The sequence below is a fragment of the Bufo gargarizans genome, chromosome 7 (genome assembly GCF_014858855.1).
Source record: "Bufo gargarizans isolate SCDJY-AF-19 chromosome 7, ASM1485885v1, whole genome shotgun sequence".
In the NCBI taxonomy this organism is placed as follows: Eukaryota; Metazoa; Chordata; class Amphibia; order Anura; family Bufonidae; genus Bufo; species Bufo gargarizans.
In genome coordinates, this window is record NC_058086.1 from 164,419,790 (window position 1) to 164,440,687 (window position 20,898).

The window sequence follows — 20,898 nt, forward strand, 5'->3', positions numbered from 1 at the left end:
CATTTTTTACTATAATAACACACATTGTTTGTTTTCTATATTTTTTCTGATTGTAGATTTTTTTTATTCCGTATTCTGTACAGAATTAAAGCGGCGGCTATTTTGCCTGAGCTGCTGTCAACAGTATTCAGAGATATACTTTACAACAGCCACATGGACCATAGGACCCCGTGGTCTGGAGATAATTTATTGTCTTTTATAGTATAGGGGAGCCTTGTGGGCATGCTCTGTGCAGAGGTCATTGTGCAGGGAGGGGGAGGATGTGAGCTGTGACATCACCTATTGTAAACGGTGGATCCTGTTATCTATATAAAGGAGTTACCTATCATTGAAATTCTGGCTGATGATAATGAGATGACTGTTGAAGTGATTTCTACAGAACAGGGAGTGTCAGACTGTTAGGAATCTCAGAGGTCATTGAGCAGGGAGGGGAGAATGAGTTATGACAATGGTGGATCCTGTGTTATCTATATATATTGGTTTTAGCTGTCATTGTAATCCCGCCTGTGATGATAGTGAGATGACAGATGAGAAGTGGTCTCTATAGAACAGGAAATATCGGCATACTGTGGGGCTCAGGCCTTAAAGTGCTAGCCACAGTGCCCACTCAACCATGCCAACTGTCTATCCCCCCTTTAGTCACCAGTCAATACCTACCTACCAAATGATGTTATCTCTGTACCAGCTATTATTGACTGATATTATTGAATTATTAAAGGGTTTCTGTCATCAGAAAAATAGTTATTACCTGGCTGACATTACCGATGTGCTAATGTCAGCTGAACATAACTTTATCAGTCCCATGTCACTATGTGCCGCCGTTATTTAGAAAAGAAAAGAACTTTTATAATATGCAAATGAGCAGGCTCCTAGAAGCTCCGTTCTCCCACCTCTGGCCACGCCCTCCTACACTTGATTGACAGGGCCAGGCCAGCATTAGTCTCCTGTCTGCCGGGGAAATCTCGCGCCTGCGCCGTACCGTTCAGTATTCGGCACAGGCACAGTGAGGGAAGGACGTTCGCCGGCAGCCGTCTTCCTCACTGCGACGTATTCAGCACAGGCGCATTGAGGAAGCCGGTGAGCGTCCTTCCCTCATTGCGCCGAATACTCAACGGGACGGCGCAGGCGCGAGATTATCCCGGCAGACAGGAGACCAACACTGGCCTGGCCCTGTCAATCAAGTGTAGGAGGGCGTAGAAAGAGGTGAGCGAACGGAGCCTCTAGGAGCAGGTGCAACGCCCCCCCCCCCTCTGCTCCTGGAGGCTCATTTGCATATTATAAAAGTTAGTTTTTCTAACTAACGGCGGCACATAGTGGCATGGGACTAATATAGTTATGTTCAGCTGACATTAGCACATCGCTAATGTCAGCCAGGTTAATACCCATTTTTCTGATGACAGAAACCCTTTAAGCAGCGAGTCAAAAAGGTTGTCTGTTAGATTCTTGCTTTTGCTGTCAATGGAGTGGATAGAAATTGTTGTATTATTTATAGTTCCAAAATGTTGCCAGTTATAGCAGACGGCCTCCCTTTTTTTAAATACAGAACTCTTTAAGTTAAATGATAAAAGCTCCCCACAGTCACCACTAGGGGGAGCTTACTGCATACTGGTTTATTATTGAGCTCAATGTATTGATTGCATGCTGTGAGCTCCCCCTAGTGGTGGCTGCAGGCAGAAAGAATTTTATCATCTATATCTATACAGGGGATATGGAGCTTTGTATCAGAAAAATTGAGCTTGGACCACGATTAGGATATATTAAGAAATCACGACTGAGTTTTCAACCCCTTAAGGGAAAAAAGTGATGTTCAAGGGTGGACTTTCACTCTATATCAGCAGCCATTAATCTGAAGCATTCTGTGTTTTTCTGCTCAGGATTTCCTCTTCTCTTCATCTGTTCCTCTGTAAACATTAATAATTTATTGATCTACCACTCAACATCCATGAAAAAAAAAAAACATTTTATACATGTGAAGTCCTGTGCTGATAAAATGGTGGAAATATGAAAAATGTGGTAAAACCGGTCTCTCCCAAAATTTAGCATTTCTTGCTGGGATACCTTGAAGTCACCACAACCCTCAGGAGAAGGAGACATGTTAAGTCTTTTCACAAGGAAGTCTTTTAGGAGTTGAATATTCGTGTTTTCATCTCAACTTTCTTAAAGGAATATTTCTGGTTGGTCCTCTTGTCCGTCAGAATGTACCAGGTGCCCCAGTAAATGCCATTCGTCACCCCGCTATATCGCCCTTTGTGATACTTTCCATTCAGATTGGCTGCCAAGCAGGTGTCAAACCACCAGCCAGAGCCATAATACGTGCCACAGTTGCCGGATAGATAGTTGTCATTGTCACTGTCGTGGGTTGTGAAATATTTGTGGTCATGATTGTAGTTTCGGCTGTAACTCAGGGCATTGCCGGCATTGCCCTGGTATTCCCTGGCCGTTAGCCTGTACTTGTTTTGTTCACTAGCAACCTTGAACTTCTTGTAGACGGCGTGGCGTTTGACACCGTACCAGTCTTCAAGTTCAATACGTAAGGTGTGCTGTCCTAGCCTGGTGAGACTGTGCAAGTTTTCGTTACCCAACCAGTGCTCCGCATGTAGGACGCCAAAACCCTGTTTGTAATCTTGCCATGTGCGGTTGAAGTCTACTGCGCCGTCCTGTCGCCTCTGGAAAACCGTCCATCCTCCTCCATCAGTGACCATGTCACAGTACGCCTGAAAGAGGTTTTAGCAAAATAGTCAGACTGGTTAATTTTAACAAGGACTGCAGACAATTCCCACAATTTGATGGTGGATCTGCTGAATCTCAAGAGGATTTATTGGACCCTCACCTTGGAGAACATTGACCCCGAGGATTCATCTTTGTATCGGTCATAAATAAAAAAAGACTACGCTGACATATCAGAACATCTAAGGCAGTATTCACCAACCAGACACTTGTGGCTCTCGGGCTCCTTCAGAAAGCTGTTAACACAAGCCTTGATGGTTCCTGGGACATCAGAGCCAATATCAGAACCACATTACAGTACCAAAAAAGTGATACTCGCCTCACAGATCCCCCCCTCTGCTCCATTTCTGATGCTTCTCAGGTCCCCACTGGTCTCTATTCCTGGTCACTTTTGATATACCGGAAATCACTACTCAGCGCAGTCGGGACTACTGGGAACCCGGAAAGCATTCCAACCGGAGTGGCGGGAAGTAGGTGAGATGTGTATCACTTCTTTTTTTTCCCATTCTGACCCTTTTTAAAAATTTAATAAAAATTACCAGCCGAATAACCCCTTTAAAGGGAACCTGTCACCGGGATTTTGTGTATAGAGCAGAGGACATGGGCTGCTAGATCGCCGCTAGCACATCCGCAATACCCAGTCCCCATAGCTCTGTGTGCTTTTATTGTGTAAATAAACCGATTTGATACATATGCAAATTAACCTGAGATGAGTCCTGTCCCTGACTCATCTCACATACAGGACTCATGTCAGGTTAATTTGCATATGTATCAAATCGGTTTATTTACACAATAAAAGCACACAGAGCTATGGGGACTGGGTATTGCGGATGTGCTACCGGCCATCTAGCAACCCATGTCCTCAGCTCTATACACAAAATCCTGGTGACGGATTCCCTTTAAATCCATCTCTCTGGAACTTGGCACCAGAGTCAGGATCATAACTGGTGGTTCAAGCTGCAACCAACTCAACAGAACTGGACCTTCCACCAACACACATAATATGGGATCTGCAAGGTCTTTTCGACAGCATAACTAAGAATACCCAAGCTAACACCTGTATTAGAGATCTGCATGGAGTTCCTGGATCGAGTAACCACCATCAAGTATATAGAAGAGGAAAAGGACCTCTGTACCTCAAAGGGCTGTCTCGTTGAAATGGGCTGAATGGTGTAGATTCCATTATCTCGGATTCCCTGTTTGTAGATATCGGCACAGTCTCGGGGAAACAGTCTCTGTGGTTTTTCTGATGATTCGACTAACGATGAGAATGACGGGAGAAATAAAGATATATTTTATGAGCTCATTTATAAACTGACAGGAACATAGCAGCAACTCAATTCTTATATAAATTCAGCTTGAAAAAAAAAGTGTCCACCTTTTAACATCATGTTTTAGGTCCAACCAACTGTATTGATTAATTTCATAATATCACTTTATAGCAGTTGGAGCTTTGTTTTTCTTGCACAGGGCTCCAAATCTCCTGCTCTTATTTTACTTGCGGCCACCACTAGGGGGAGCTCTGTGCATACTGTGTTATTATTGAGTTCAATGTATAACCAGTATGCAGTAATCTCCTGAGCGCCTCCTAGTGGTGGCTGCAGGCAGGATTTTATCTTTAATTGTATGAGCATAGGATTTGCAGCTCAGCTTTAATCAGCACATAATTTTCGACCTGTTCAGAAAAACAAAAAACATAATGGTACTCGAAGATGGACATTAGATGCTAAGATTTGTCCCAGTTCTGACAACAAAACTGTCCATTAGTAATGTAGCTACATCAATCACTGGGGTAGTATCTTACATGTGTGTGCTCATTCACTCACCTGCAGATACCGTGTTTCCAACACTCTTCATCATATGCGGCATTTCCTCCTTTGTCTCGAGGGTCCGGAGTCGTCGACTTTCTACAACAAAGACTTTTTGAGTAAAAGCAAAAACAAAGGACACGGTATAAGCAACCACAACATAGAAATGCCTTATTCCACGATACTGTCGGTACATTTAAAGACTATCTCCACTTTTCAGAAATGGAGCAACCTTCTGAATAGTCTTGATTACAAATCTAATACCGTTTTGTGTATACAGCTCCTATACAGACCTATAAAGTTAGCAAGAAGTAGACAGAGTGTGACTATAGGATCAGACTACACAGGGTTTGTTTGTAGTCTGTAACCATGACGACATTAGTTTGCATTGGAGCTGTATACACAAGTGGTAGGGGATTAAGGACATTTAGGAATTCTCAAAGAAATCCACAAATTGCTAGGATTTAATTCTGTCACTGTTCTGTGGTCCAGAAAACACTGGTTTAGGAGATATTACGGACGGTGCCTAACAACCCCCTGTGGCCTTCTTCTAAAAGTCTTCAATTAGTTTAGCTTTATTCTGCAAGTTCTTGAGGAATGCTCTGAAGCCGCCATGTTGTACATGGATATAATGACTCAGATTTTCCCTATACATCTGCCCTCTTCATACTGAACTGGCAAATGCACAGCACCGAGCTAAAGACAGAGTGGGGATTGTGTTGGGAGCAGGGAAGGCTCTTGGCTTTGTTTAGTGGAGGCGCTGGGAGCCGGGACGGTCACATCAGAAAGCTGGTGTCAAAACTCTTCCAACTTTGGAGGACGTCAGCGATCAGAGGGGCTCGTCGGAGCATCAAAGATGAGACAACACTGATGAGCCGCACAATGCTAATTTCCCCTTTGTTTATATTTCTCTCCTTCCACCTCAGTAACTTGCACATAGTCCGCACTATTCTCCTCTTTCTACACGTTCTTGTTTCAATAGATTAAATCCATTGAATGGATGGATAGGTGAGATAGCAACATAGGAGATATGCCGAATATGATAGAAAGACTAGATAGATAAAAACCATAGATAGATGGATAGATAGATAGTTCAATGCAAAAGAAAGCACAGCACAGTCAGGTTGCGATGGTCGGGTAGAATCCCTCTGGGAATATAGGCAATGGTCCAATGTTAAATCCAAAAAGAGAAAGGTGAGGTGGCTTTTTTGGAGAATAAACAGGTCTTACACCCATTCACTGTACCTGGTGTTGCTTCGTCTTTTGCTTTTTAGATAGATATGAAATAGATTGATAGATAGAAAAATAGGAGATATATACAGTATGTGATAGAGAGATGAATGGGTAGATGAGAGATAGGAAGATAGAAAGATAGGTTATATACAGTATGTGATATAAAGATTAGACATAAGATGAAGAGATTAATAGATGATAGATAAATAGGAGATATATAGTATTTGATTATATAGATGATAGACATAAGATAGAGAGAGACAGATATGAGATAGATGATAGATAGACGATAAATAGAAACTTTGGAGATATACAGTATATGATAGACTATATCAGATAGCTACATAGATAGACATAAGATAAAGAGATAGATGGATAGATACATATGCGATATATATGCGTGATAGATAGACCCCCAGGAGGCCCCTTGTCCCCCAGCAGCTGCACATGGCACAGTAGCCTGCACTACGTATAGACAGGCAGCATCTTAACCAACCTATGCTCATATAAAAAGCTGGGTAGATTATGTAACAAACTGCGACTTGTAGGTACAGAGGCCAGTATCACCTTTCCCCAGGATCCCATGTTCTCGAAGTGGCTGCAGGGGCCCCGTCATCTTGTAGAGCCTTGCTGCTGTCTGCCGCTGTCTATTTGCATGTACAGTAGTGTTACAGGTGGCCCCGGAATGAATGTTACCCGTGCGATCAAGGCACGTCGGTCCTACACTGGATAGGCAGATCATTATCATCCTGACACGGTGAGTTTACATGAGGATTACCGTCGGTTTATTTAATCCTCTGCTATAACTTGTACTATATAACATAATCACAATAAAACAATCACCCGGTAACAGGTTTACAGTCGGCGCTAACCCTCCGGGGTAAGGGATCTCTCCCTGTACTTAGCAGCTTTCTGGATGACAGAGAATGTATCAGGAGCCTGGGCGAGCTGGGTGATGACTCCCATGTTAACTGCACTGGCAGACAACGCACTACTTAAGGCTACATGCACACGAACGTTGTTTGTTTCCGTGTCGGTTCCGTTTTCTTTTTTGAGGCTAGGATGCGGACCCATTCATTTCAATGGGTCTGCAAAAAACGCGTGTGCTGTCCGCATCAGTATGTCCGTTCTGTTGCCCCGCAAAAAAATTTGTGCATGTCCTATTTTTTTCTAGTTTACGGACAAGGATAGGCATTATTACAATGGATCCACAAAAAAACGGATGCCATATGGAACGTCATCTGTTTTTTTGCGGACCGCAAAACACATACAGTCGTGTGCATGTAGCCTTATACAAAGCATAAAAGTTTTTTTTTATGTAGTAACTTTGTTGAGAGCAGATCACCCAACATTCAGCCCGATCATTGCTTTATTATATTCACTACCGATAACCGGATGCATTATGGGAAGTGTAGTTTAGCAATAGCAGCGTTATGCTCTGCTCGTTCCCAACATCAAGAGCAGCCAATTACCAGCACTATACATACATAGAGGCAGCACAATGGACTCTGATGCCTTTGAGGAGACAAAGCGAGCGGCTTCTGTGAGATCCTGGAAGAGTCATTAATTATACTGAGAAATCATTAGAGTGAAGACATGAAAGGCTTCCACCTCCAAACTGCGGACGAGGCCTGGGGTGGACAGTGAAAACCCTGGGAGCGTGAACCTGGAACTAACCTATTGTAGAGATTCTCAATCATCTATACCATTATAGAGACAGGTGATCCAAGCGGATATTTAGAGAACTTGATGAGAATGATACAATGTTTACAACTAATGTTACATTGTACATAACTGTCTGCAATGAAGATCAGTCCTGCACTAAACCTTCTCAAGGAAATTGTACAGGACCTGGTACATGAGGGCCCCCAAAGACCCCTCTGCCAAATAACACACCAGTATTATAAATGGCACCTGTGAGGAGAGGGACCAGTGACTTTTCTTTAAGGACCGAGGGGTTTAGTTGTATCTCTGATCATTTATATTCTAAATTTCCCTCCCATCCGGACGGATGACAGATTTTATATCAAGACACGGAGGCTCATATTTGCTTAACTCTTTCATTTTCTCTGGGGGGAGGGAAGTGACAACTTCTCTTAGCACATTTGTGCCTCATTAAATGGGTTGTCACTTCAAAGGAGTTGGCCAGTATTACATCACCGCTGTGGCCAGACATTGGCGCATGTCACCCCATCCATTCTTAAAAGGGGTTTTCCAAGATTTTTATACGGATGACCTATCCTCTCTATACGGATGACCTATCCTCTCTATTAGATAGTATCTAATAGGAGGGGTCCGACACCGGGGATCCCCCCCTATCAGCTATTTGAGGCAGCGGCCTTCTCTCAGCATTTCCTAGGCCGAGGGACGATGCATTCATGTGTCATGCGGCCTAGGAGCAGCTAAGCCCCATTCGAGTTGAATGGGGCAGATTGCAATACCAAGCACGGCCGCTATACAAAAGGCAGCGGAGCCCACAGGAGCGCCGCTGCCTTCTCAAACAGCTGATCATTGTGGGTACCGGGTGTCGGACCCCCCACTGATCAGATACTGATGACCTATCCAGACGATAGGTCATCAGTATAAAAAACTCTGAAAACCCTTTTAAGTTTACATGCAGGAAACAAGGTGCAAGACAGAAAGCTGTGGACCCAAGGAGCTGGAGCCAAGCAGCAAGGAAGTAAGTACGATTCCCTTCACAGGTCTGACAGGGAGGGGTATTTAAAGGTATTGTCTCTCTCTCTCTATGATATGCCACCAATGTCAGACAGGTGCTGGTCCCACCTCTGGCATTGGTGGCATATCCTAGTGATATGCCACCAATGTTCCAGGTGAGATAACCTCTTTAAAAAAGAATGCACCCCCTGAACATCCCCTTTAAGGTTTGCTTTATGCGTACTTTCTTTGCTGTTTTCAACTCTTACAGAGAAGACTATAGAAAAAAGGTCAGAAAACAAATGGCATACTTACAGCATACTGCTTTTGGAAAAACTGCAAACACCCAAATGCAACACAAAAAACCTCAGGAAATGATTTGTCCATAGTGTTTTCCATAATGCACTATAGCCTTTAGCGTAACGTCCCTACATAAAAAAATGCTAAAAGATAACTGTAAAAAACGGTAATACAGGAAAAAACGGGCAGATTTACTAATGTCTCTACGCTTAGATTCTGTCTAAAAAGTGGTGCAATTTGGTGTTAACTAGACTTTCTTCAAAGTTTACTGCTCTACGGGAAAAGGTGTGGCCTAATAGGCGCCAGAATTGCACAGCCTGGCTATGTTATCTATAGGATTAGTAAATTGCCCCAATGTGTGTGACCAGCCAAATGTTTTTTTCCAGGACTATAATATTGACAGGTGAGGGTCAGACATCCAGGACCCCGATGATCACTGTGGTCCTCCTTACAAGTTGAAGGGGTTTGTCAAGGAAGGTGTTACAGAAAACTAGAAGACACAAATGAAGATCCGACTGACTTGATCCAAAACTAAGGAACCAAAGGGTAAGCCCTGTAACAACCCTAGCTCTCTCCCTTACTGCTCAGCCGATGCAAAAATCTCTATGGTAGATAATTGCATACCCTCGTTCCTCGACTGTATGACACCTGAACACCCTATAATAGTGAGGGGACACGACCACCGGCTCCCTACACTTGATACGGAGGGAGTCAGGGTCACCTTGGATCAAGCAAACAGGAAAACACAAATCAATGAACAGACTTATCTGTAGAAGCATCAGTTTGTAGCGTCCAGCATGTACACACTCCAGGAAGTTGTATAAACCGCAAAGTGATGCAGTATGGGAGGGGATTTAAAGGGATGCAATCAGTGCAACTAGATGAAAGCTCAGAGAGGGAAACGAGATGACAAAACGAAAGCAAAACAAAAGAACCTCAAGCAGGAGGTTCTGAAGAACGTCTGTCAGAGCTTCTCAGATGTCTGGCGGTGACAGGGTTATCCTGGAAGCAAAGGACAAAAGAACGGCAAACTGAGCTTTATGATGGCGGACTGGTAGAAATCCGACTCAGCTGGGCAGCTCTTCAGCAGAGTGAATGGTACGATCAGGATGGAGATCAGGCATGCAAACAGAAAAGTAGTAAGCCTATCTTCTTCCATAAAACCCTTATTTTCAACGTCCACTTCTGTGTATATTGAATGGTTGGAGAAGAAGTGACAGATACTTCCTACTTTCTAAACAATGGCAGCCAGCATCCGGCCAGGGTGACAGCCCTCAGGGACTATGTGCCTCCTGACGGGGGGTTCTCATAGCATAGTCTCGGCAGGTTAGTCCACCTCTGATAACCAGAAACACATTTACGTTAACCCACAATTCGCAGGTCACCTCTGTTTCACCTCAAAGATGATAAATGTAGGTGAAGGTATCACAGCAGATGTGCATAACCGTGTATTAAACAGAATGGCGGAGCACTGAACAAGCTTGTGTAACGCCAGAGTCCATCCATCTTGCATATCCTGTGTCTGCGAAACTCCAAATCCAGATTTATGGAGATCACAGGGAAGGGTTCCCTGGTGGGATTATGCCATAATGCCGAAGAGGGAAAAATGCATCATATTTCGAAGAACTGAAAAATTGGGAGGATTCCTTCATCCACTGGTAACATCTTGGTGTGTGCAAGGAGTATCAAAATCTATAAATCTAGTGTTTTGGGGCGAATCCGGTGTCATGACAGTAGTGTGTATAGAAGAGCACAGTCACTCAGCGCAGAATGGAGATGATTAGGGGATAAAGCTCTGAACTCCCAATGGCCACATGACTGTAGCGTGACCGATCACTATGTCATATCAGTCCCAAATGGATGCGCTGTAAAAATGTAACCAATTCTGAAACCATATTTTCCAAAGAACAAATAATCAGGTTTTCCATCAAAAATTATTATTAGGAAATTCTCACTGGAATGTTGTCGGGTTTAGAAAACCCATTTTCAGATATCCTATAAGGGAACTCTGAGTCAAAGAGGAGGCCTTAGTTCAGGACCTCATCTATTAGCCAGTGACTACAGAGAGTGCCTCCAACTCTGGAGGACCAGGCACTTCTGTGCATCGACCAGACAGCTCATTGAGTTCAGCAGGAGCTGTGCAATACTTCCGTTCACCTGTGGTGGCACTGCAGGAAAATGAAACACTTGATGGTTCTTTGCTAATTGTTTGGGATTTTAAGGTTTCCCAAGATATAAACTTATCCCCTTTCCACAGTACAAGTGTTTGATCAGTGGGGGTCCGACTGCTGGAACCCCCTCTAATGTCCTTAGTTTCCTGAATGAATCAAGTGGTGGTCAAGTATATATGCGCTGCTCCATTCATTCTCTCTGTCAGCCTATGCAGATGCATGAATCATACCGGGCAGGGGCGGACTGACAACTCATGTGGCCCCCGGGCAATAGGAGATTATGGGGCCCTTGTGTCCAGCCCACCCTCAAGTCACACCCACACACACAGCCCCACCCACATATTGCGCCGCCCACATCACCTACACTTTGTACAGAATTTCTCTTTACCATCCCCCCACCTTCTCCAATCACCCAGCACCCTTAGGCTACGTTCAAATCACCGTTTAGCCTTTCCGTTCTCCTGCTCCGTTTAGGGGCAGGAGAACGGAAAGGACGGATAAGCACATAACTGACACCAAACTGAGTCAAACGGAGCCTGAGGACCCCATAGACTATAATGGGGTCCGTTATGTTTCCGCTCAGAAGATCATTTTTAAGCGGAGACAAAAATCCTGCATGCACTACTTTTGTCTCCGCTTAAAAATCATTTTCTGAGCGGAAACATAACGGACCCCATTATAGTCTATGGGGTCCTCAGGCTCCGTTTGACTCAGTTTGGCGTCAGTTATGTGCTTATCCGTCCTTTCAGTTCTCCTGCCCCTAAACGGAGCAGGAGAACGGAAAGGCTAAACGGTGATGTGAACGTAGCCTTACTCACATAAAACAATATATATACAGTATATATAAAAAACAAAAAAGCAAAACCAGCAGCACAAGACCAAAAAATGATGTGGGTGCAAAATATCCTCAAAGCCGCAGGCTCAAACGGCTATAGATAAGTATAGATAGCAAAAGGATGAGGCAGCACTCCAAGTTCAGGTGAAAACCGTGGATCCTTTATTCCCTTGTGCAACGTTTCAATCGCTCATTGCGATCTTTATCAAGCATGGTTTACAAGTGTCATACAAGGGTATATATACCCATAGTGCATTGTGCCAATAAAAGTGAAAATTATTCAATTACATCAATATATAGACATAAAAACACATTTTAAGCTAACAAAAGTGGTTATAGAAATAAAACCAACATTACAGTGGAAACATACAATTGTACATATAATGTGAAATATCAGTATACATTTATATACTTCCATTGACCACACAAGAGGTTTGTCTGCTGTCCGGAGACAATTATCCGGAAGTAACCACTCCTGTGATTGTCAGGACTTCATTGTCCAGTTGTTGGATCTTGTTCTGAAGAACAATTATTTTTTGTTCTTAGATAGTTTCTATCTACAACTGAGAGGGACCGCTATGGGGTCAAATGTGGCGCCCACCTACGCCAATGTCTTCATGGCGGCCCTCGAGGAGGACCTTGTCTATGTATCCCACCACTTCAGTAAGGTACTGGGGTGGTGGAGATACATAGACGATGTCTTCCTTATTTGGCATGGTGACCCAGTTTCTCTGGAGTCATTTCATAAATTTTTGAATGGATTGGATCCGGATATTACATTTACTCTGGTCTATTCGGAGACCCAAGTACAATTTCTTGACACCACAGTCATGATAGTTGGAGATAAATTACTTACCGATATTTACACAAAGCCTACAGATTGCAATACATTGTTGCACTACAACAGTTGTCATCCCAGGTCAACTATTAACTCATTGCCGTATAGTCAGCTTCTTAGGGTGAAGAGAGTGGTACAGGAGGTTGATAAATTACCTGATAGATATACACAGATGACACACAAGTTCAAGGAACGAGGTTACCCTTCCCAAGTCATTGAGAAACATCTCAAGAAGGTTAAACAGACACAGCAGGGGTTACCAACATTGACACAAAATAAGGTAGAGAGAATCCCTTTTATATCCACTTATTCAGAGCAAAGTGGATGTATTGCTAAAATTGTCCGTAAACACTGGTCCATTTTGAAGAGTAATCTCCCTAATATTGCAGCGTTTACTGTACCCCCTCTTTTTTCATATAAACGCCCCACGAGTTTTCGTGATAAATTGGTCAGGGCTGACATTCCAACTAAAGTTTTTGCACAAACATACATTGGATCGCGGAGAAAAGGGAGTTACCCTTGTCTTGGTTGTGTAAATTGTTCGTACATGACAAAGGGAGAGAAATTTATTCATCCCCAAACAGGAGTCTCCTATGCCATTGGTCACTATTTGACATGTGACAGTTCATTTGTCGTGTATGTGCTTTCCTGTCCATGTGGTCTCCTCTATGTGGGGGAGACCACATGTGACATGAAGACACGTCTCAACAATCATCGTTTCTCGATTAGACGTAAGAGAAGAGATTTGCCAGTCCCCAAACATTTCGTTGAAGCAAATCATAAAGAGAAGGATCTTAAGTTTATGATTCTGGATCAGATCACTCAGTCCAGGAGGGGAGGTGATAGGACAAGGGCTCTCAAACAGAGGGAGCTTAGATGGATACATCGCCTCAACACCTTGAGACCCTCTGGCCTTAATGTTGAATTCAAGTGGAGTTTGATATAATGTAGGGCTGGCCTGTCGGTTCTGCTTTTCCTTTCCTCAGCCCTATCTGTGTATGTGTGAGATGTATAAGTGTCATATATTTTACCATTTGTTACAATTACTGATTTTACAGTATTTTCTAAATCATTTTTTGGTTTTTTCTTCTAGATTACTTCTATCAATGCTTTGACAGCGGTTCTGTTGTACGGCGGCTCCGGAATCCTGCGATTCTCCGTTTATGTTATCTTGTGATTGGGGGGCTCCAAGGGGCACAATAATTATATACTAAGTAATTGTGTTAAATGTCATAATAAATATCTATGAATACTATGCTGGTTGTCTGTTGATGGCTCTATATATGGAGTGGTGGTCTCTTCTTATCTTCTCTCTTGAGAATATGGGGTGAAACTGGGTGTTGGGGTACGGGGCACTCACATGCCCTTTACCTCTTACCCTCTATGAGCCTCTGGCTATGACCATGGAAATGGGATAACCACTGGCTCCTCCCCTTTCTTCTCTTTCACATATTGGGCTGTATAGCGCCGATCTTGACAGATTTTATATGGTGCTGATATACGGTGTACCACGTTCACTCTGTTTTTTGAGCTTTTATCACAGCGATCTTGCATGTTTAGTCAACACATTGCTTGTGTTGACGTGCATTTGTACATTCTATCCTTGCTGACCATCTATCAGATTGTGCCCTCTGGTTCTCCCTCTCCTTGCTGTCTCCGGCTGCTCATGCCCGCCCCTAGCATGGGCACGTCTGGTGGGCGGGGATGTGCGGATGGTTACTGTGACAACGACGCCAGTTAGCTGACGCCGTTTGCACTTTGACGTCCGTTACTCTCTCGCCCTGATGACGTGGTCCGGCGCCGCCCTCTGACGTGACGGGTGGGTGTTGCTCTGGTCAGGTGGTTGATCAGGTGATTGATCTCGTGACCGGCGTGACGCCTCCTGTCTGGCCTTGTGGGTAGCGTAGCTTGGTGCTTGGACATGCGCAGCTGGAGTGAGAGGACGCGGATTTTGGCGCCGATAGTCAACTACTGCTGTGTAAGTTTATTGTATGTCTATAATTATGATTATAATCAACACTTTTACACATGTGGTGGATCATTGGCTAAATGAGCCTCATTTAGAATATCAATGCTGCGGCATTTATACGATCATGTATACTGATATTTCACATTATATGTACAATTGTATGTTTCCACTGTAATGTTGGTTTTATTTCTATAACCACTTTTGTTAGCTTAAAATGTGTTTTTATGTCTATATATTGATGTAATTGAATAATTTTCACTTTTATTGGCACAATGCACTATGGGTATATATACCCTTGTATGACACTTGTAAACCATGCTTGATAAAGATCGCAATGAGCGATTGAAACGTTGCACAAGGGAATAAAGGATCCACGGTTTTCACCTGAACTTGGAGTGCTGCCTCATCCTTTTGCTATCTACAGTATATATAATATAGCTTACAGTGAATTACTGTAAATACTTCTAGTTCTGAAGACTCCAGTGGCTCAGGATCAGTGCTCTGGGCAGCGGGGCTCAGGCTGGAAGTGGGCACCGCTCTGCAGGAAGGAAGGAGACCTATAAGAAACACCTAGGTTTTGGAGGGGCACAATAAGAAAAAAAATATTATTCATTACACCTCAGGTCAGACCACCAATCAGACCCCCAATGTTAATCAGACCTCAGCTGACAGTCCCAATCAGACCCCCAATAATACCTCAAATCAGACCCCAATGTAAATTACCCCCAATCAGACCTCAGATGAGAGACCCATGCCTCTCATCAGCCCCTATTATGCTTCTGAGCCCCCATTAGTAGATATGCCCAGATGTGCCCCCTAACGGTAGTTATGTCAGATTATGTGCCCCTCACAGTAGATATGCCCAGATATGTGCCCCCTTACAGTAGTTATGCCAGATTATGTGCCCCTCACAGTAGTTATACCCAGATATGTGCCTCCCTCACAGTAGATATGCCCAGATATGTGCCCCCCTCACAGTAGATATGCCCAGATATGTGCCCCCTAACGGTAGTTATGCCAGATTATGTGCCTCCTCACAGTAGCTATGCCAGATTATGTGCCCCTCACAGTAGATATGCCCAGATATGTGCCCCCTAACAGTAGTTATGGCCAGATATGTGCCCCCTCACAGTAGTTATGCTACATTATGTGCCTCTTGCAGTAGTTCTGCCAAATTATGTGCCTAGTCACAGTAGTTATGCTAGATTATGTGCCTATTCACAGTAGTTATGCTAGATTATGTGCCTCTTGCAGTAGATATTCCCAGATATGTGCCCCCTCACAGTGGTTATGCCAGATTATGTGCCCCCTCACAGTAGTTATGCTTAGATATGTGCCCCCTCACAGTGGTTATGGCCAGATATGTGCCCCCTCACAGTGGTTATGGCCAGATATGTGTCCCCTCACAGTAGTTATGCCAGATATGTGCCCTCTTTAAGTTGGTTATGCCCGCAGCCTCCTCATAGTAGTTGTTGCCCCCAGTCTGCAGCTTTATAAAAAAAACAACACATACCTTTTTTCCTGATGACGCGCTCCCACACACATATCACACTGCTGGCTGTGCTGGAGGCTGATTCCCGGGCCTTCAGTGCTCCTCCCACAGCCAGCAGCACGATATGTGGCCAGCAGGGGGAGCGCTCAGAAGAACAGTGAAGCAGGGAACGGAGAGCGCTCCCTGCTTCGCTATGGAAACAACAGCCCGGCAGTGACAAGAACTGACGGGTGTTTGAGTGCGCACCGCGTGCTATCCCCCCCGCCTCTGTACCAACACCCCCCCCCTTTCTTTGCCTCATATTATACATGTTTGAGGAGCGCTCTGACGGGGCCCGACATGGTCACTGTCCTTCATGCCGGGCCCCGTCAGAGCGCCCATTACATCTGAGTGCAGAAGACGGCCCTCACGGGGCCCCCTAGTGGCCGCGGGCCCTTGGTCCATGCCCGAGTGGTCAGTCCACCTCTGATACCGGGTACATAGGACCCCAATTCTAGATTGGTGGGGGTCCCAGTGGTCAGACCCCCAGCACAGAATTTAAACAGTTACCACTAAACTCAATGTAAGCCGTAAAACATCTTTTCACTGAGCTCTCCGTAGCATTGGCTGCAGGAAAATGGCATGGTTTTATGTCGGGAACCAAAGAAGTACAGGGGAGGACCCCTATAGCATGGCGAGTACGCCACTAGGTCCTCCACTTTCCATCTTCTCTCATGATGACGCACACATCACTGCTTCAATAACTTATTTGAACTGTTGCCTAAACAATTGCCTTGATGACGCAGAACTTTCCAGTCCTGACTTCCTCTTTTGGCCCCGTTCTCTTTCTAAACTCTTTAACACTAAATCCTGCCATTGAAAGGGGGTTCGGAACTCAAAGTTCACAGCGGCTGATGTCATAGAAACTCCTAAGACCACTCCGAGGGGATTCGAGGTAACCGTCGCTTCCAACAATAAAACGATTCAGTACGACTTAAGATTGAGACGATCACACAGGAAGGGGTTAACTCATTAAATACAAATTACTGCTAATGTACATAAAGGAAGGGTGACAGACGGGTGTATTTCCTTGAAAATGACCCATCTATACTGTGAAGGAAGTCATCAGTTTCTGTAGTCATACGCCGCTACTGTACACAATGGAGTCTATTGCCGTCCGCTGCAGGGAGTCCATTGGTTTTACACTGTGGGACGTCTTAAAAACCTGATATTGGTGAAGTCCAATAGTCTAGAAAACTATATAACTGTATGCTCGTATCCAATGCTAGATAATCTGTACATTGGCCAAAGGCAGAGTTTCACTTTATGACATAAATCTACTTAAAGGGATGGTCCACTTTGAATATTTTCAGGGTTCCCGGATGTTAAACTCATTACAGTTACTCCTTCTGCTGAGACCCCCAGCAATCAGTTGTAATTTGTAGTGGGAACCTGGCCGAAAGTGTTTAATTTCCCAGCAGCGCCACCACAGGAGAAATAAAGCATTACACAGTTCCCATTGAAATCAATGGGCCATGTAATGCACAGACGTGTTGGGTCCTCCAGAATGAGTGACGCTCTTTGTGGCCGATCTAGGCTCTGGCCAATGAATGATGGTCCTAAATAAGAAGCAAAGAGAAAAATGGCTACTATTAGGTCTAAGCTACACAGGTGCATTTAATGGGGTGATTTGAGAGTAAAATATTAGTGACCGACCCCAAGATCGGTGAAAGTCTGACTCTTCACCTCATTGATGATTAGCCGTACACCAAGTATACCAAACACAGCGCCGTGCATTGTATAGTGGCTGTGCCTGGTATTGCAGCTCAATCCCATTCACTTGAATGGGACGAAGTTACCCAAAGGACATGAGACCAATGGACGTGACATCACAGGCTGAGGTAGAGGCAGCAGAGACCATGACCTCTTCAAACATTTGATCGGTCAACACAGCCGATTGGATATTGATGACCTATCCTGAGTATGCATGGACAGCTACTGAGTGCATACGACAATAATCAGAAGTGTCTGATATCACTCAGAAGGTAGGAAGATGTTCTTGTGTTTATGGAGATTCCCTTTTCTAGAGTTGGAAATTCAAGGCACTGGGATGTCTGAGATTTAGGTGTGGACCAGACATCTCACCACGTATGGAGAGGTGAAGATACCCTGATCAGTGGACGACAACCCAGTAGAGAAGACCCACATTTAGTCTTGGGTTCCTCCAATTAACCAAATAAGACAACTATTTTATATTCACCCGCAGTATCACACCTACAATTCTATGCATCTTCTAGTTGTTAACGCTCTGAAGGTCCCATTGCTACCACCCCACTACTATGAGATCAGTGCCTGAACATCAGTTTGAGGATTCATTCTCTGTTGTATGTAATGTTACTATTCTTTTATGTCATGGACACCAACACATGCCAAAAATTGACACCAATTTCCAAGGACTCACCTAATGCAGAGAGTTTTTGGACAGACTCATTGCAGGGCAGTTCACATCCAGACAAGATCCCCAGGAGAAGCACCACTAGTGAGTTGAGTCGCTCTTCCATCTTGCTGAGATTCATCTTGCTGTCCTCCTGTAACTTGTGGAATAGAGACGTCATCGACTGGAGATTTGATTCCAACAAAGTCAACCTCTCACCCACGCTCTTGGGCTTCGGATTTTGAGGTTTGGCATTGCCTTCAGAAACAGACTGTTTGAGGGTTTGTTTGAACTCTTGGTTTCCTTCTTGGTGGACCTCCTTAAGTTCTTCAGGAGTGGGTTGCTCATCCGGAAGAAGAAAATGCAGCCGGCATCCATGAGGTCCATTGCAGTTGGCGTCTACAGGTGGCATTGCGACAAGATGCTCGAAGCAGGTTGGGTCATCTTGCCCGTCACTGCAGTCACGGTTGTCAGATGCCTCCAAATCTGACAGCAGTAATAGGACTACAATCCATAGCATCTTCTGGTGTGAAAAAAGTCTCATTTCCACTTCTCTGGAACTTTTTCCCTATTCCCTCAGCTGGTATCTAGCATGCACGGACTGGGAAAAAAAAATAACCTGTGTAAACTCTCTTCACTTTTTTACAGGTTGGGCAATGTCCCTCTGTACACAACCCTTCACAGGCTGGGAAATCCTCTGAAAGAGCTTCAAAGCAAATGAAGATAGTGTGTGTGTGAGGCATGTACCAGAGCGGAGGGGGCTGGGGGCTAAGGGGGGGCAGCTTGCATGAGGGGAGAGGAGGGACTGGAAAAGTCTCAAATAAAGAACACTTGAAACTAAGATTAGCATCTTGCAGCCCATTGAAGAGCAGCCTTGGTTGTGTCTAGGTGAATGGCCTCCGTCTGATTATTATTATTGTGAGTGCTCTTGCCTGCAAAGACTTGACTGGGAAGGGTGGATTCCCAGGTGAAGGGAATATCCCAGGTATTATCATTATTTCCACCGCCATCCACTGGTTATAACAACAGAAACTGTTATGGGGCGACACAGTGTGATACAAATTGTTTATACCTGTAAAAGCGTAGAGCAAGAAGCTTGCCTGTGTTTTCTGGAGACTGCAAGCCATTGACTTGCAATGCATGCAAGTTAGACAAGCACTACTACACCAGCGCTGCGACCCTTCCTTCTCAGGATCCCCACGATCCGCGATATGCCATCGCTTTCTAAGGTGGGGTAATCGCCTTTAATTACAGAGATTTCAACCATTTCACAACTAATGAAAATTCTCTATTACGATCCATGTGTTGTTGACATTGACCAGTAATAGAGATGCTGTAAAGCATACAATTATGGTTGACCCACCATCAGGACAACTGGCCTTGACAATTGACTTCACTGAGTCAGGAAAAACCTGGGATACATCAGGACACTTAATCCTTCCCTAATTCCACAGGAACAGCACTCCCAACGAGACAGCTGTGAATGATGCTACACTCCTCACATCAGCACCATCAGAGTCTTGACTTCATAAGATCACCTTTTCCATATTCTATAGTGTTGGCACATTGACAGTGCATCGTCCATGATGGCGACTGTTTGCTTGTTCCCATCCATAGTTGCCTCCACGGTCACCTTATGTGGAGTCATCTCAGATGTTAAACTCATTTGCTTCCTAAATGCACAACTTTAATGCTTGTGTGGAGAGAGGAGAGGTAAGTATCCAAGGATGGCAGGCTGTAAATAGGGAAGAAGGAACACACAAGGCAGTTTGCAGGAGGAGACTCATGTGTAGATGTGAAAGAAGGCAGTGTACCTACTGCAAACTCTGCAAGGAAGTAGAGGGAAATCACACACTCCTTAGCATCAGTGGCTTGAGAAGAAAACCCTTACGGTCTGTAAAAGGAGAAATTACTTTAGGAATAAAACTGTGTTGATACATGAAAGCTAGTGAAGATAACAACATCATGGAAACACAGATCTCACATCCTGCAAGTATCACTGTGTTAGGGGCAGTGTGTGTGGACTATACCAACTAACTGGTTTGGCTGAGGGCTATCTCTAAGGGCGTTATCCTTGCAGTCCTCCAATGTTCACCCTTAACCCCTATACAAGGATCTGAACTTTGCTGGGGAGGAGGAGCTACCAGGTCGCTACCTTTTGAGATAGTTCCGGAGACAGGTCCAAGGTCAGGGCAGGCAGCAGTAGGGCAGTCTGAGAAACAAGCTAAGGTCAAAGCAAGTGGCTAGTAGTCATAGTCGGCAGTCAGGCTGGAGTATGGTACATGGGTTGTCAGACAGTAAAGGAACCTTTGCTTGCTAGTAGAGACTAGAAAACCTAAAGCGCAGGCACCCTCCTGCTGGGGAGAGCACCTCAAATACCTATGGATGCCCAGTGATTATCTCAGGAAGGATCCTTCCCCAACCAAGCCCTATATAGCAGGCCTGGAGGCCTTAGAT

At 44.4% G+C, this 20,898-nt stretch overlaps 1 protein-coding gene across 1 annotated transcript; it reads right to left on the reverse strand.

Annotated features, from left to right (window-relative positions):
• Positions 1-1,524: 1,524 nt before the first annotated feature.
• Positions 1,525-18,961, reverse strand: LOC122943963 (fibrinogen-like protein 1). The gene is made up of 4 exons (XM_044302126.1): positions 18,469-18,961; positions 4,554-4,634; positions 3,864-3,985; positions 1,525-2,714 (listed from the first exon to the last, which is right to left on the reverse strand). Exons 1-4 carry the CDS (start codon positions 18,959-18,961, stop codon positions 2,121-2,123), a joined length of 1,290 nt encoding a protein of 429 aa, XP_044158061.1. The 3' UTR covers positions 1,525-2,120.
• Between the last annotated feature and the right edge of the window lie 1,937 nt (positions 18,962-20,898).